Here is a 17,977-nt window from a genome sequence, read left to right on the forward strand (position 1 = left end):
TATATCAAAGCCTATCTCAAAAGCAGCTGTGTGCCTAAATTTCTTTAAATTTTAGCATACTGAAGAGAAGTGAGGTGAGTAATCTTAATGCCGCTGTGCAAACTATCCTCTCTGGCCCTGGCACAAGCCTCCCAGGAGCTGGCCAGCTGACAAGCAATCAGATTCAAATTTCTGAAACTTACCTTGCATTCAACTGGAGGGTAATTCTCATTCTGAATTTCACCCTGACGGGCACCTCTAATAGACTGCTTCTAGAGTAAAAAGAGGAAAGTTTTCCTCTCCTCTACCAGTGGTTTTACATAGACCATCCCTTGTTGAAGCCAGACTGGATCTTTCTAGGTGAAGAGTTGAATTTTCCTTCCTGCTGCTTTTTAACGAGCTTTGCAGATAAGGTAAACCACATTGCCCATCTTCAGGGAACAGATCTCCTTCCTCGGTGACAAATGACAAGTCTTATTTTCTTGGATACAAGCCAGTTTCTCATGAAGGTACCAGAAGAATTTGGGGAGCATGGGGATATAAACCAAAATTTGGAGTTAAGCCATTACTAGCTGTTAGAACTCTCTGGTGAGAGAGTGGATCTGCTATTTGTAGATTGTCAACGTTTCCTTTTCAGGTTCCAATGCTTTCAGTCTGGTATCTTTCATGAGTACTTTGCACTATAGAAACTGGAGATGGAAAAGACCTATTAGGTCATCTAGTCTACCTATCTGCCAGAGCAAGATTCTTTCCTACAGTATGTATTTGGCCAAAAGAGCAGATGGAGATGTAATAATCAGATGCCACAGTAGATTTAATAGTAGCAGATTTAGTTTTCAGAAGTTGTGATAACAAACTTATATACACCATCCAGCACATGCCTGCAACTTTTCTGAAAGGAAATATATCCTGGAAGACTTCTGTTGATCATAATCGTCCTCCTTCAATCATGTTCAATACGATTCATATGGACAGGAATTACATATTATAAGTTATATGACTCGCTGCTTTTTGCTTAAGGAAATTGTACGTCCTGAGACAAGAAGATAAAACTAAAATGATCTGGCAAACCTGGATGAAAATAAGTAAACAAGATAAGAAAGCTAAATAAGCATTACCTGACAGTTGTTTTTTGCCTCAAAATCACTTTGCCCTGACTGCTTCTCCTTTCTCAGCTTTAGGTCACTTTCTCGGAGCAGGTAGCAAACCAGCCACTTATATGCTGCTAAAGGAACTGTGGAAAAGAGAAGAAGTCACAAGCAGATTCTCCTGCAGTCTAGGTGTTTTTTTGTTATTTACCTAAGATGAAAAGTGAAGATGTTAATTGATCCATTAACATGACACTTTGCCCATTATTGTAGCTGCAGTAAATAAATGCTGGGTAAAATAGATTAAAACGATACAGTGAAGACCTACCGTACCTGACCATGCACTAGTTCCAACTGTTCCCAAGTTAAAAGACAAGATATGTCTACAGCTCAATTTAGATGCAAGTATTTTCTGATTCGATCAAATTTTTTACCTTGTTATACTCTCTCCCATATTAAGTCCTAGGTCTATAAGATACTCATTCTCTTCTGAAAATACAAGAACAGAAGAAGGCACACAATCTGTGGGCCCACCCTCTTCGCAGGTGTGATGTTACATGCTTGCAAAACACATGATTTCTAACATTGCAAAGGTGGCCAAATGTAATTGTATGTGAATGTACTACTTTGTACGCTTGTGTTACATTTTTTACAGCAGCCTGGAACTATTAAGGGGAAAAGTACTTCAGCATAAAGTCCTTGTAATAAATCCTGACAGCATGTGTGTCAGCTGAAGATTTTATGTAGGATATTATCTAGGCAATTATGAGGGTTCACATGCTGCCTAGGCACCTGTTTTAAAATCCCAGCTTCTAACAGAATGCAACAATAAACAGATTCATATATTTTTTAAACTGTAATCTGGTTCAGTGGGAAACACAAGAGAAAATGTTTTAAGGTATCGGTTTGTGCTCTGCTGGACTTCACAAGCTGGAGACATACAACAAAGAAGAAAGCATGCAGTCATTCTGAATTAATCTTTTTCTTATAAGCCTTTGTATTTTGAGTTTCTTCATATTTTCCCCATATCTATTATGGTACCATATCGATACTCTGCATCACTACCTAAAGCACAGTTTTTCTGCAATCATTTGAGCACTGAAGTGGTTACTGAATTTTAGGAACCAATATTATTGTCCCTTATGCATTAAGACTGGAGTTTCTTAATCTAGTATGTTCTCAGTTTCACAAATCCACTTTTGCTCATTTCCTTGTCGTTATCTCATTATCTCTTCATTTCTCTGTTAATTTTTGCCTCTAAGGGCCAATCTAGGCTCACAGTGATACAGAAGTGGGAACAGCATGTCATGTCATACTTGATTATAGTACAGTAAGCCAGGAAAACTGCAGGGAGTTTTCTTTCACCATTACTCTTTTTCCTCCATGCACTCCGAAGCAATTGTCAAGAGTGTACACACTTAAAGCCCTTCCCAACACATTTCTAAATCATGTGTATCTTTTCCTAAAATAAGAAATTTTAAAATTCCAAGGTACTAACAATCCGTGTCCCTCACAACAGTTTCACTTGAAAACAATGATGCAGTGGCAAAAAAAACCTAGATTATAAATTATATTTTAGAAGAATGAAAATGGAAGAAAAACAACTGATGCTATCTTTGATTCCAAAATTAAGGCTGGGGATAAAAAAGCACTATTTTGAAATGAAAACTGAAATGCATTTAATACAAAGAAAGTCAGCAAATAGCAATGTGAAAAATATGTAATAAATAGTGGAGAGTGAATCTCCGATCTCTAGATCTGGAAAGAATTTAAGATTCTAGAATGAGTTTAACAACAACAAAAGTCTACCTGAGGAGTCCATGCAGTCTTCAACACTAATGGCTGTGAATTTCCAGCCAAGGATGTGATGGTAGTCTTGCAAGAAGTTTATTGTTCCAAGAGGGGATTCAAAAGGCACTTTATCTGAAATACCAAAGAAAATAAAACTGATTTATGAGAAGATAAATTAGACTCTTTGGAACTAAAAGCCTATTACAAAGCCATGCATACCCTTGAAAGGCCAGATGCAATTAGGACATAATATTTATTTTATTATGGCCTAGTCCAGCCAAATGAGATGGCCGACAAGTGCTGAAAAAAATGACATCACTGCCTATAAGTCCCATAAGATTCAACTCCTATTGCTGAGTTTTCCAGCTGGTGAAAATTACTGCTAGAAAACTGAAACAAAATCATCTGTCTGAAGAACTACACCATGCACCGATGAAGAAGACTGCTACCAAGTTAGGTGGTATGAACTGTTTTAAGTATAATGAACAGAGCATACCCAGACTTAGAATGACTTCAGGAGTAGTTCCATTGAACTAACCTGCACTTCTCAGGGAGTAAAATACTGCTTAACATGATTAAGAATGGCAAAACATCTAGTTAGCTACTGCAAGACACATGAAAAAGTGTATTTCTTGCAGCAAGTATCTGTGTATTTGTGAATGTATCATATGATGGAGTCTGTAGCACATTATTTATGCTCTACAGAATGAGTAAATGACTATCAGTTGCATTCAGTATGAAATTACCTCCTAATTCCATTACCTACTCACTGCTGGGTCCAACACATGATGCCACAATAAAAAACTTACCTCTTATGCAATTCATCCAGCTCATTAAGTAGTTGCTGGTTTGTTGAAGCAGGACATTGTTATCTCCCTCATATGTGCAGTTTGGATCATTGTCATTTCGGATTTCACCCAGACGATTCACTTAAAAAGAACAAGTGAACACGTTAATGCATCAAAATGCAATGCATCAAAAGGAAGCTAAGAGGGATTAAATAATTATACTGTAACAAAATTTAAGAGTTGTCTGTTCCTGTATATACAGGTATTCTTACAAACGTGTCAGCTTGAAAGTTCACTTGTTAGCTTGTGAAAATGTATACTGTGAAGACTTTAGAGAAGTGTGACATTCAACTGAGAAGAGGAACTTTCCTCTATAAAATCTGCATCTTTACTTCTGGAATTGAGACTGAAAAAGACAGTCTTATTTTGTCCAAATGCTGCTGCAGATACTGCGCAGGTTTAGTTCTTTTTATGTGGTATCAGGAATAAAATTTTAAAATATGAATGTGAGGAAAAATCCCTTTCTAAATATATTCCTAAAATTCGGATACCATGATGCAACAACAGTTAAAGTACATGTGAATATAATCATTTTATTTCTTATTAGTGCATGCAATAGTTTGTGACTTACTTGCAAGGTAACCATGTCCTCCACAAGCTTCTCGACACTCCTGGGCTGCCTGCTGAGCAGTCCAAGAAGACAGTGGTTTGCTGGCAGCACATAAGGCATGAATCTCACGTCCCAAATCAGCCTTGTAAAAACAAGCTACAAGTTAGTAATCATTTTCACGCAAAGTAGGTTTGTGACCAATTAAAGCCATAGCTAAGTGTACTGCTTTTGAAGAAGAAAAAGACTAACCTGAAATACATACATACAAGTTTCTGAGATCTATGTAAGCGCAGAACCGTTTTTTTTTTTTTTTGCTGTTCCTCCCCCAAAACAACAAACAAACAAACCAAAACCACACAAAACAAAACAAAAAACTGCCATAAAAACCTTAGAAACTAGCATTCTTATAGGGAACAGGAAAATTTGGGCCAGGTAATGGATACTGAGTACATGGCTCTGCATTGACACTAATGCTGTTGGCCTTCCTTTGAAAGTGTGCTTGGAACTTCCACACTACACAGATTTTCTAGAGATGTTGGGTTAATACCACCAAAATTGTTTGAGAGCAATTCCCCATTTTTTTTATTTTATTTTTTTCAGATCTCCCATACACCAAAAGAAGTTCATAAGGATTACATTCTTCACACTGTTAACAGGCAGATTTTTCTGTTACAATCTGAGTTTTGCCTAAGATTAGTGACTGCACTGGAGACCTCTAGAGATAAAATAACAGATCAAATAATCAAACAGACTCTTCTGTGGTTTGTGCAAAGAGGATAAATTACAATACCCAGCCACTAGCACAGAAATCTATCACAGGCTTTATTTTAGCTGGAAAAAACTGAATGTTTAAGTGAGATCTGAGCAATATGTAGCCACTGTGTAGGCCCTTACAGTAAAAAATGTCAAGATTTAAATATATATATATATATATATATATATATATATATATAAAATTTATATGCTATAAAAAAACATACTGCAGTTATTTTGGCTGAGAATCAGTCCTTGCAGAGACTGATAGATCAAACTACTTTATAAAGGGGTAACTTCTGACGGTCTGTGAGTAGTTGAGAAATTCAGCATTAAAACTCAAAAATATTAACATTTTTCTCCAAAAGCATATTTCCTAATGCATGAATATGAATTGCAAACTCAAGCCAGACTTGCATAGTTTGTCCAGTAATTAAGAATAGCATCATTTTGGAAAGTGTTTGATATATGCCTCCTGCAATATCATTTTTATAACAGTCATGAACTGAATTTACATTATCATATACTTATGATAAACAATTTGCAAGGGGACATAGTCTTAAATCCCAGTGAAACCAATAAAACTTTAACCACTCCATTAAAACTCATTCGGGAGCTTTTCCAAATGCAACTTTATTAATCCATATTTCTGAGACATTGCTCTATCATTCATGACCGTAAGACAGCCTACTTCTAAGTAGGTCCTTCACTTAACAATTTCCAGTCTGTTGAAGTAACAACGCAGCTAAGAGGAAATGTGCAGATATCTCACCTGCCTCTGACTCCTTTGCTTTGTCAATAAGCCTGCAAAAAATTCTACGAAGTTCTCAAACAGTGATTTGGAGAAATAATCTAAGACATACGCAGCAGCCAAATAAGGAAGAAGACGCCATTGCTGGAATAAAAATTAAATAGATTTGATTGAAAACTGATATACACTTTATAGTTATATATATATATAAACTATCCTATAATTTTGAAAAAAAAACATTATTTTTCATTTTGTTCAAATTGGAGATGTATGTGAAGTTATGGTGAAGAGAAGTTAGCAATAATCATTTATAAACATATAGTTACACTGTTTCAGTCCATGGATTTTATGAATTTGTGATAAACATCCTGTTAGGCCAGTGCAGAAGTTCACTGCAGCTTTGGGGACCAATGACATATTTTTGCTCCATGTTTACACGATATCTGGCATACCACAGTCCACCACCATGGCAGAGGATGTAACTGTTCCACTTGCTTGTTCATTGCTGAACGTTAAATTAGTAGTGCTCTTTGCATTTTGTGAGGAAAAAAAGGAAAGGAAAAAAAAAAAAACAGGCCTGCAAAGAAGAGAAAAAGCATCTTTATATGCAAATCAGATGGAAGCCCATGAAGGAGAAGGGAAACTAATTAAAGAAGCTTTTGTAGTGGAGAAAGAAGGGAATGAAGGTTCAGCAAGCAAAGCCTACAGAATAAGCTGAACCTGAACAAAATAGAGGTTCACAAAGTAGTGGGAAGTAGAACCAGGCTTATTTAGATGAGGTGGAAAGAAGGCAGCTTTTGCTAGAGTTTGTTGAAACACATGAAAACTTACAAAATTGCAAGATTGAATGCAAGCCTGGAAAAAAGGCACCTACTTTGCAAGGACAGAATGGGTGGGTTTGTTATTCTAGCACTTCTTATGTAACAACCTTTCTCATTCAACTGGTCTGAGTTTTCACTATTTTCTAGTTTACCATAACTACTCATTTTATTTTTTCAGACCAAAAGTTTATTTTTCATCTGCATATTCTGTGGAAATAAAGGTTGGCTATATTCCTCTCAAAATTAGTGCTGGCTTGAGGTTCGCTACAATGATTATCACTGATTTGTATACTTTTAAAGAATAAGGTCTAAAAAAGAGAAAATGAGGATAATAGCAAAAGATACACTGACATTTTTTATGCTAGTTTCTTCATCAGTACTTCTTTGTGCACATAGAAGACAGCCTTTCTCAGAAACGGTTACTATTTTAGAAGACACATGGTTCTAGGTACTTCAGAGAGACACAAATATATTTATTTATTTATTTATTTATTTCGCTAGTCCAAGAACTTATCTCAAAACTCTGATCAAGCCAAGAGAAGTGCTAAGAGGTCTTAAGCTGCGATGAACACCCAAAACTGCACTGGATCTACACCTCAGATGAGAAAGACAACTTTAATTTCACTAATTTCTGTGTCACTATTTTGATTTGCAGTAGCTTTGAATCTGAGTGTCACTACATAAAAGTTTATAGATGCAAAAGTTTTTACCTGTGTTTGGTATTCAAGAACAGGTATTTCCTCTTCATCAGTTGGTCCAAACTGACGGCGAGTTGCTGAGAAGCGAATGGCTATTGATAAGGCAAGCTTTAAATTGGTCGCAGAAACTGCTGTGATCAGAATTCTGCCGATGGACAAAGATCCAAGAGATGCACTAAAACGCTCTTTAACATCCTAAATGGATAAAAGACACAGAGTAAATGAAGGAGGCTAACGTTTCATTTGCCTACCCCATAAAGATACAACTCTGGAGCATGATCAGAAGCCCAGAGGGCTGGACAGTTTTATTTACTGATACAGACAGTTAAGGTGTTCAGAAAAGATCCAAAGCAGTTTCTTTAAAATACTTTGGGACTGATGAGGTACCTCAAAAAGCAAGAAGTCAGTAAAATCAATAAGGTGAATTTAGACATCACTGAAAGACGATTAGAAAATCAGCATTCATGTTGACACTGTGTCAACAATCATTGAGGTCAAGGTATCTAGTGCTTACCAACATATGAGGCTCATGCTCTCTCTCTTAACCTACTTGTAGCTTTGTATACTTACATTACTATATTAATAGAAAAAAAAACAAAAACAAAAACAAAAAACTTTGATTCATACCTTGAAAGAACTTGAGTATTTCCCCTCAGCTGTGACATCTCCAGCTATATTCAGTATGTTTTCTTTAGGTATCCTGACGTTGTGAAACATGGCAAACCTGGTCAAACAAACACACAAGTAATGTAAAATCTACCTTGATATCATGCATATATCAGTGAACCCATCAAGCCAGGCAGGTAATTTTTGGATAGTATGTATTCATACTCAGGCCAGTAAAGGAAATTCAGTATGAGAGATTATTTGCTGTCACTCTTCAATTTGTTTTTCAAAAATTAAGGTGATGCTTAAAAAAACAAACCCTCAGGGTACCCTTTGAGCAACTCCATAAGAAAATAAGTAAAAAACAAACAAAAAAAACCCATACTAACAGAAGGAAGAGCAATATATTCTCTTGGAGAAGAGGGACAGCTTTCTGTGTAGTTACAGAGGTACAGCTTTCTGTGTAGAGACCTTATACAGAGTCAGTGCAATAGACACTTTCAGCGACAGACCATATACCTCTCTGTCTGCATGAACTCAGGAAAGTGAGTTAGCTTGGTATCTCAGTTATCAAAAAGCTTGGGAAGATGAACAATTCAATTCTCTTCTCCTGCTAGAATCAGGCTGGGCCATTCTGATTCCAAAGAATTCCTTGCCACTGATAATTCTACAAAACCAAATGTCTTACTGGTGTACTGAGGGGTTGCTCATTGCAGTCTGGAGATGTAAATGCATTGGAATAGGGGGACACTTTATTTGTGTGAGTCTAAAATATAGATCCGTGAGGGTCTTCCATGTTTCTTTAATACAAATGAGTACACAGCTGAATTAGTGCACTAAGAAGGAGCAGAAACGAGAACCTTCCTTTGCTTGAACTCATACTAGGACTGCTATTCCCTGGAATGTGGCATCTTAAGAAGGAATGACTGACATTGTCTTTTCTAAATTGTGGCACCTTAGCAGCAATAAAGAAGGAAGCTGTTAGAATAGGCAGACTGTCCTAAATATTCATATTCTTCAGGAAGAAAGTGTATGAACTGTTTCACCAAAACGGGCAGTACAACTTGGCTCGATAGGGGTAGTATCTGCTCAACTCACAAATATCTCAGTATCTAATAGCACTTGAAAAGCTGCATATGTAATCAAAGCAAATTCCTTTTGCCTGCCAATACAGGCTGATCTACTTAATAAGGCCCATGAGAGCCAGGTCTTTCACATTAATAAATTACATAAGGGCTGCATTGCTGCATGTGCTTTAAAATTACGAGTTGTTTCCAAGGAAACATATCTGCATACTGAATTTATTCAGCCTTAGAGATACAGGCTATTTTCAAACTTAGCCACAGAGAAAAGCAGGCTATCCTAACCAAGAACCAGCTGCTTACTGGCCTTATACATGTGCTTTATTAAGTGTGAGTTTCAGTGAGACAACGCTACATAATAGAACCAAATTCAGAATTTCCAAAAATCTCATATACATCTTTGTTTGTATTTCGTCTTATCACTGAAAACAAAAAATCTCATTCCAAAAAGATCTTTTGGCTAAATTCACTTTCTCTGCTCCCTGTACACCAAATAAAATTAATCACATTTAAGAATGTATAGCAACCCTATTATTTTTAAGCAATAGCACGCACACTAGATAGAATCTGAACTTTTTAAAAATTATTACTCATTACTTTAATTACAAGAGAGTGTGTATGGCAAGGTTTAGGTCCCTGTGAGGCAGACACTAACTGCTGCAGAATACTTGCTTGATATATCTGCCGGTCACAGTAGCTAATCATTGCCATTTCTTACAAGCCATTAGAACAAATGAGAATTTTAAGGAAGAATATGAGTGATGAAAGGCAGCCTTGCAGATTTTTCTAAAGGATCCCTCCCAAGCAGGAAAATATGCATGGAAGAATGCAATGAAGTATCATTTAGAAAAGCTACTGAATGGTGATAAAAACTGGACTCGTGAGCCAGGTTACAGGAAAAGTTGACTTAACAAAGATATGATACACTCTTTGGGCACAGTTTTCGAAGAAATTTCAAAAGGCTCCAACTCTTGGGACTTCTCTTTGCAAATATATATCTGGAGTATGTTTAGACCTGTGTATGATGACGGCAAGATTCACAGTAGCATTAACGATGAAGACGATAAATTGTCCTTTACAGTTTTACACTGTAGTGATTAGTTCAATTCATTCAGCAAAGCTGTGCAATTGTAGAAAGTCATTATATTGATGTGTGCTTGAAGCTCTGTATCTACTAACATATACATCTTCCATGTAAAAATAACCTCCTTTTAGGAAATGGAAGCCTACTAATATTGAACATGTTGCAGACGTGTGCCAAACAAAACAGCTAGCAAAATAACCTGAACAGTTTTACTCCATTTCTCCAATTGTAATATAAACCCAAAAAGCTAAACCTAGAGCAAGTCTTTATGGAAAGAGAAGATCTTGTAGAAAGTTTTGTTATAATACGTCAGCCATAAGTATAAGGTAGGTAGTTCTGCACCTTATAAAGTGTTACCTAGAATTATTTTGATTAAAAAGTATACCTTCTTATAATCACTATTTTTCATAGCTAGTGAACAAGAATACTAAATTTCCAGTCATTATATAACAACCTATTTTCTTATTGTGAACATTGATTCAAATAATGCACACTGAGTTTTTAAAAGTTCAGATTTTTTTTTTCAGGTTTTAAAAGTTCAGATTTCTTTCCTTGATATTGGCCATTAAATATACTTTATTTCCTTATTTTTCTGTAAGCTGCTATCAAAATAGAGGCATGTAAAATGGCAAAAACTTTAAGAAGCCAATGAGAGAGATAAAATTAGCAATTAAAAAATCCACAGAAAGCTCCCGTGTGTTAAGAAATATGATATATTGCTTATAAGCACCAATGCCGAAAATAAAAGCAGAACCTTACAGGATCTGGGAGTTAGCCGACGTTACAAAATGACTGCCAACTGCTGTTATGCTCCTTCTCCAAGAATTTTGCTATTTGAAATTATGAGACATGCTGGCCAATTTGAACTTGATATCGGAACATATTAAAAATAAATAGTAAGCTTTAATGAAGTCAATGATTACATTTCTAATGGTTATTAGCCTAGGAAGCATAGTGAATAGACACGGACCACATCTGTCAACGCATTTAGGAGAAAATCTCCTTAAATAATTGAAGAAAAGTAGAAATATCTTACGATAATGGAACTGTATATACAGCCATGGGGATATCAAGTACCAGCAAGTTTGGAAAATGTCTATGTTTCACATGGTGATGACAAGACCATAGGTTTGAAAACTACCCTAATTAGGGACTCTTCTGCACAGCAATTAGCGTGTCTGAGATTAAGACTTCTCTGCAAAAAAGACAGATAGCTGCCACTTTAAATATGTTTCATAATGCTCTAAAGAAACGTGGAATTTTACAGAATCTAGTACACAGGTAAAACAACTGTATTTCATACACTTCTACCAAGATTAGCTGAGCACAGTGAAGCACTATTCCAATAGTAACATTTTTGTTTGGGTTCTTTGGCCAGTGGTTTAGGGAACATTTCAAGCAGAGTTAATCTTACTGACTTTAAATCATGCAAAAGTAATTCATCTGGTGTGCAGTAATGCTGATAAAAAAGAAAAAAAAAAAAAGAGCAGCTGGAAAAGCCATGAGCTCTTTTTGCCAGTACTAAATTAATAAGCTGTTACCTATGGTACAAATAGCTCAAATATGCTTTCGTGAATTTCAGACCCACAAAAATGCCTGTCCTGCCAGCTTTTATTACTGACTATGTTAGAGATGGTGCAGTGACAGTTCCGTCAATCCTTTTAGCCAGAAACAGAAAGCAGGTGAATGGTATTGGAAATCTGCAAGTCAAGTGATCTCACGGCTGTTTATGAGACACAGTAAACCTTGGGAAGAATAACATTTAAGAGGTTTGGTGAAAAACTTGTAGAAGAGAAAGAAAACAGCCGCGTATTCCAGACTGAAACTCACAGAAAGGTTAAAGTTGAGAAAAGTTACAGAGAGGATGGGAAAAACTGAAACACAGTATTTTAGCTCCAGTTTCTATGAACAAGACTAATCTAAGAATGCAGGTCTGTAGAAGAAATGCTCAACAGCAGTAGTAAAACAACAGAGGCCTCCTAATCCTATCTTAATGGACTTCATGGAGACACAAAAACCCACTCACCCCACAGTTCTTATAGGTTAAGTGCCAGTCTGGCAAGGAGTTCCGGATGGTTAGACCCCTGCAAAAGTCAAGAGCAGACACAGCTCTGCTAAGGAAAAAAAAAGGCTGTCTGAAATGTACTACAGATGTGAGGCCCTGTTTCTGCAGGTGATAAAACAACTTCGTGACCAGATCTGAATCCACCTTTCCCCATTAGTACCATCAGTGCCTGTCATTGTGACAGGCATCGCAATGCACTGGCTGTGGCTATGCAGTTTTGAGGTACTTGCAAGTGACAAAAATGAGAAGGGGATAAGGCATTTCTCTTTAGCAATGTGACCACATCTTAGTGATGTGCGCAGCACTGAATGTATCCATACGTCTCACCTTGACCATAGAAACTAAGTGGAGAGGGTGAAACAGGGAAATATCAGTGAAGCCACTGGAAAATCACTGTTTTGACTTAAATTGCGATATACAAGACATGTCTTAAAAAATATTCCTCACAATGACTAACAGTAGAATATTCAGGTAACTTAAGTTCATGTACAGGTATTTTAACAATTATTTGTATTTTATAGCTGCTTCATCTGTTCTCTTGTTTGTGGCTCTGGTCAGTGGCTCAAAGACAATAAAAACCTCAAACAAGCACGAGCTTGTTATTTCTAGATAAGCACAACTGATCTCTATGCTTGCTTTCTTATTTACACCCCTATACTGTCACTTTCCCTGTACTGGAACAGCCTCTACTGTGGCCTTGCAGTGAACCAGACCTGACAAATGATCTACTTGAAAACAGACTTTTTTTTTGGTGAGATTAGTTTTCAGACAGTTCCTGTTCCCTAGTTGAGTCCACTGCACAGCACAAATGTTCGTCCCAGCACAATGAAAAAGGCTGTGTGAGAGTAGAAACAAACAACCAAAGGAGCATAGCGTGCAACTTATCTTCAGCAACTACTGCTTTGGATTGTAAAATGAAGCTCCAAGAGACTACTTAGGCTCCAACAGTGTACTTCAGCTCCAGCCTTCCAAGTGAAATAACTGCAAATATTGGGAAATCTAAGTAAGATTTAAGGGCATAAATTCTGGGAAACAAAAATCCTTTGAAGGACTAGGCTTTCATTTGGTCTACACTTAAACTAGCAGTAGCAGAATATTAATGAATTACTGTCACTGAAACTGAAATACTAACAAACACACAATAAATTAACCGATAAATAAATTAGCCAAACATTTAAATGACATAATACAAAGGACTTGAATCTGTATGATGTGTGACATCTCTAGTATGCAAGGAATTGCAGGGAGGGCTTTCAGAACCCGCAGTCTCTTTCCAGGAGGACTTCTTTTACATCACTTACTGCTTTTCTGCCCAGCAAATCCCCTTTACCCTTTTCCTCTTGGGTGTTGTGTTTGTTTTTTGGTATCCAGAACACTGAATCTAGCTTTGTTGTTAGGGAACACACTGAATGTCGCAGCAGGTTGTATGTGCAGAGAGATCACATGCATTTAATTGTATATGAAAGGTTGTTAAAACTGCTAGTAAAAACCCTTCAGTTTTCTGAAGTCCATCATTAAATTAGATACCACTAACAATTCCTCTTCACCCAGAAGGCCCTTTTTTCCCCTATAACAATTCAGTTCAAATAAACAGCTTTCTCTTTGGCAGTGGTTTGCTGTGTTGTTGATAGCTTCATTTCACTAGTACTTCCCTTATCATAGGTTTTGTCTGCTCAACAGACCGTATACACGCTATCAATGTATACAGCTGAACGAACTCCGAGCACGTTTTATAAAGACAGGCATGTTCAGCACTATTTAAGAAACACAATTAAAACTAATTTTCAAACTCTTTCCTACATAGATTCAGCTAAGTATGTTTTCTTTTTCTGAATTGGGAAAGAAGCAGTTTACAGCTAGTTACAAACGAACATGAAATTGTTTCACCACTGATTTGGTGGCAATCATTTACTGATGTGCACTGCATAATGGGAAAGTTTGGTAATGTTACATTAACCATGGTAGACAAAAACATATTAAAAGGGGGGGGGGGGGGGGGGGGCGGGGGGAACGATAGAAATGCCCATCAACAATTACCAAAGCTCTTGCCTTATGTTCCTCCTTATGTTCCTCTCCTGCACCTCCCATGCATGTTATCGAAAAGCAAAGACCCTGGATCCTAAATACCTTTTTTTTTTTTTTTTGTGCTTGTTTTTTTTCCCTGATATTTCAATTTTGGGACCACAGTGAACAGCGTATTTCACAGAGTGCTAGAGTACTAGCAACAGGTGGACATTTTTGTATTATAAAAATAAAGACTGAAGCACTTGCATCCCCTAGTGGCAGCCCGATTTATTTTTTGGTAACAAAACATAAAAAAGAGTCTAAATTTACCTTAAGAAAAAATGTAGTTCTATCTTTAATCACGTATGTATTTATTACACTAAATTTTGTGAATGACAAAAACAAAGGAAAATAATTTAAAATAATTTAAAGTGATTTTTTTTTAAGGGGTAGCTGAAGTTACAAAGATTTGCAAAAAGCATGATTTTAGGACGTTCTAGTTAAGAAGCTATAGGAATTACTTGGAAAGACAGACTGTGAAGGAGCAGGTTAGTCAGTTGAATTCACACCGCAAAAATTCCCACATTACTTCTGCAATTCTTACTTTACAATTTTTTGCAATTCTTACCTCTTACATTACACTTTGCATTAGCATGAATCAGTCAAACTTCAGCCAAAGGACAGAGGAGATTAATTTTCTACAACCAAAAGGGACTGCTACAATCACCTTCTCTGTTCTCTTACATAGCATAAATCAATTACAATATCCAAGCAAACCAGATTTTTTCTCCATGCCCTACATATATGCTTGCGAGTTTAGATCTGTATACCCACGTCGAAAAGACATATCATAAACTTCTCCAAGTACAGGAACAAAATCTGACATCTCTATCAGTTTCCTTGTACTCTGATCTTCACTCTGACCATTTATCCTAAGCGTAACTCCACAAAAATATATCTGATTTACTTAAATGCCCATGGTAGTTGAACCAGACTTCACACGTACATACAAAAAAACTGGCAAAGTATGAGGTAGAGACTAACGCTTTTAATAAAAGCATAATGGGATCTAATGCTTTTTAGATGAACATATATACAGATTATATGCCAAATTTTCATTTCGTTCTTTTCCCTCCTCATGTTGTGCTTAAAACAATGCTGCTCATTAAGAATGAGCAGCAGAATTTGACTATTTCTACTGAAATATGAAGCTGAATTACATTTGGAATACTCAAGCCCATGTTGCTGTGCCATCTGGTGGCTACAAGTTTGTAATGCAGATGCAGGCAAATAAAATCCCAACAAAAACTCCCAAAGCTCTTTTCCATGCCTCTTCTCACATCTGTCCTCTATAAAACTTCATTTGCTGTATGCTATTTTTTTCTTTCATCCATGTCTTTACGCAACAGAGCATCAATGAGAATTATGTACATACACAGTCAGTGCCATTGTTGACACTACTGGTTATTTGGGATATTAGGAAGAAGCTGGTAAAGACAAAAACTACAGAACAACTACGTCCTGCTGGAAAGCCAGTCAAAACCATTACATTACAAAGAAGGATACCTTATGAGATCTACATTTTGCTTACTGCAATGGCACACTATGTAGGACAACAATTGAACAATAAACAAACTGAATCAACAGAAAGAAGTAAATTGGAGGCATAAAGAAGTGACACCCACTAACACACCCTTTACTATTTCAGATTTATTGTCTTTAAACAGAGCTATAAAAATATTTTTTTTATAAAAATTGCTCTTTTATTTATTTATTTATTATTTTATTTTTTAAGTAACAACAAATTAAAGCCACTAGAAACCTCAGGTCTTTCACTACCTCAGAAGTACAGAGAATTGACACAGGATATTTGCACCACTACACATGATATAATGTAGAATGTTTCTTCATTCAAATGGATGGACTTACCCATTATCCAGACCATTCTGCCCAAGTTTCTTTCCTATGTCACTTACCATGACACCTGGCATAGGTAGGAGAGTTTTTGTATCTCGAATCTGCACAGAAGAGGAAGGAAACATTAGTTCAATTGTGGGACAATTAGAATTCTTGGTTGGACTCTTCAAACAGTGAAAACATTCCCAACCTGTATTCTGTCATTAGTACTAAAGAAAGCCCTCTGATTTTCCAAGCACATAATCATGGATATAACTCATACTTACATATCCTTTCATTCAGGACATAGGTCCCATAATGAAAATTACTTAAGCTAATAACAGTACTTTGTTAAATAAGCCTTAACACATATCAAACTAGCACTGAAACCTCCTTTGGGTGCACACAGACAGCAGGAATCAACCTAACTTCAGCGTAACAATCAGCTTTGAGATATTCCCTGATTTTGTAGTAAATTCCGTTCAGTCTGCAAACAGTCTGTTTTATTATGTACTACTTTTCACCATAAGTATCATCCAAGACTTCCAGGACTTCATACAGCATAGGTTATTTCTAATTATATAGGTTGTGTGATAATCTTTAGGCTTCTTAACTCTTCTGCATTTTCCAGCTGCAGAAAACTGACATAAAATTGTCTGTACAACCACCACAAAAATACAGTGAACATTTAAAGATAAAAAACACTTTTTACAATTGCTATAAATGCTGAAGGCATTAATTAAAGTACTGGTCAGACATAAGAAACAGTATTAACAGAAAATCTTTAACACCCCTCACCCACACAGAAAGACAAAAGATTGGCAATATTCCTATCCTACCTGTACAATAAAGGAATGTAATCCTTGGCATTGTCCATCAGGAGTATAGAGTTGGGCATACACAACTGCATGGGTGGCATGTTTCCCCATATTACCAACCCAGAACTTTGCAGCTTCAAAGTCAGGTGTATTGATGACAAATTCCTGTAGCCAGCAAAAAAAGGAGCAAAATGATTAAAATGATAAAAGCTATTTAATTCTTTTTCACGGACAAGATAATGTTTTGAAAATATCCATTAACTGCCAATATTTCATTCTGTACTGCGCTCCAACAGCTGAGATCTCTCTTACAGTGTTCAACTTTGGAGAGAATTCATGTGGCTAGGAAAACTTTAAGGAGAAAAAGTTCATGACTTGACTGTAAGGCCTAAATTTCAGCCTTTAAATTGCTCATTAAAGCAGTTAAAAAGGCAAAGCAAAGTGATGGACTTTGAAGCATTTCCTAGATCTTGGGTTAAGGTGAGCTGAGTCCACTGTGGGCTGAAACCTGTGCAGGGACCACCTCCTTCTTGTGCATTTTTCTATGGAGAGGAAGGCTGGCTAACAGTGTGAAAGCACATTTTCCAGTTTGGACAACTAAGGGACCACGAGTAGGATCTATTCTCTAGAATACACATATCCCAAAATGCAGACATAGCTTCAACATTCAGATTTTTGATTACAAGTACTGTGTTTTCTGGATGTAAGAAGAAAAAAAGAATGTAAAAGATGTGAAGAAGTCTAACCTTAGATTAACAGTGTTAAGTATTATTCCTGTGCATTAAGGACTAACCTGAGTGCTACGATCAAATGTGGCAGTGGTCCGTATGCCTTTGGTATTAGTTCCATGGCTAAGTTCAGTCAGAGCAAAACATCCAAAAATCTAAATAAAGAGATAAAAGGCACAATTCAAGACTAGTTTATTAGAGTAATTAAAACCATAAGATGATTGCAATTTCAGCTCTTGGATAGTAACTTGCAATTGCAAGGAAACCAATCAGATATAATCCTAAGGCTACGAAATCTACCTGCAGTAGGGTATAAGATTTTTTTCCTTTCCCGATGGCTGATTTATTCAGACAGGTACAGATTGTTACATCCACTGACTGACAGTTTTCAGCTGTCTGGGCTGAGAGAACTCTT

General features: G+C 36.5%; 1 protein-coding gene across 11 annotated transcripts in view; it reads right to left on the reverse strand.

Moving 5' to 3' along the window:
• Positions 1 to 17,977, reverse strand: part of ACOX3 (acyl-CoA oxidase 3, pristanoyl) — a 34,696-nt gene that overhangs the window by 8,832 nt on the left and 7,887 nt on the right. For all 11 annotated transcript variants that reach the window (XR_013950438.1, XR_013950439.1, XR_013950440.1 and 8 more), the window contains 10 exons: positions 17,628 to 17,717; positions 16,856 to 16,999; positions 16,050 to 16,138; positions 7,907 to 8,003; positions 7,292 to 7,474; positions 5,782 to 5,904; positions 4,278 to 4,398; positions 3,668 to 3,787; positions 2,877 to 2,990; positions 1,098 to 1,213 (listed from right to left, as the gene is read on the reverse strand). Coding sequence is in view for 4 of the 11 variants with exons in the window: in XM_080590091.1 (XP_080446217.1) it covers positions 1,098 to 1,213; positions 2,877 to 2,990; positions 3,668 to 3,787; positions 4,278 to 4,398; positions 5,782 to 5,904; positions 7,292 to 7,474; positions 7,907 to 8,003; positions 16,050 to 16,138; positions 16,856 to 16,999; positions 17,628 to 17,717 (1,197 nt within the window). In the remaining 7 variants the exon portion in view is untranslated. The remainder of the gene's footprint in view (positions 1 to 1,097; positions 1,214 to 2,876; positions 2,991 to 3,667; positions 3,788 to 4,277; positions 4,399 to 5,781; positions 5,905 to 7,291; positions 7,475 to 7,906; positions 8,004 to 16,049; positions 16,139 to 16,855; positions 17,000 to 17,627; positions 17,718 to 17,977) is intronic.

Source organism: Anser brachyrhynchus (assembly GCF_964034855.1).
Source record: "Anser brachyrhynchus genome assembly, chromosome: 4".
NCBI classification, from domain to species: Eukaryota; Metazoa; Chordata; class Aves; order Anseriformes; family Anatidae; genus Anser; species Anser brachyrhynchus.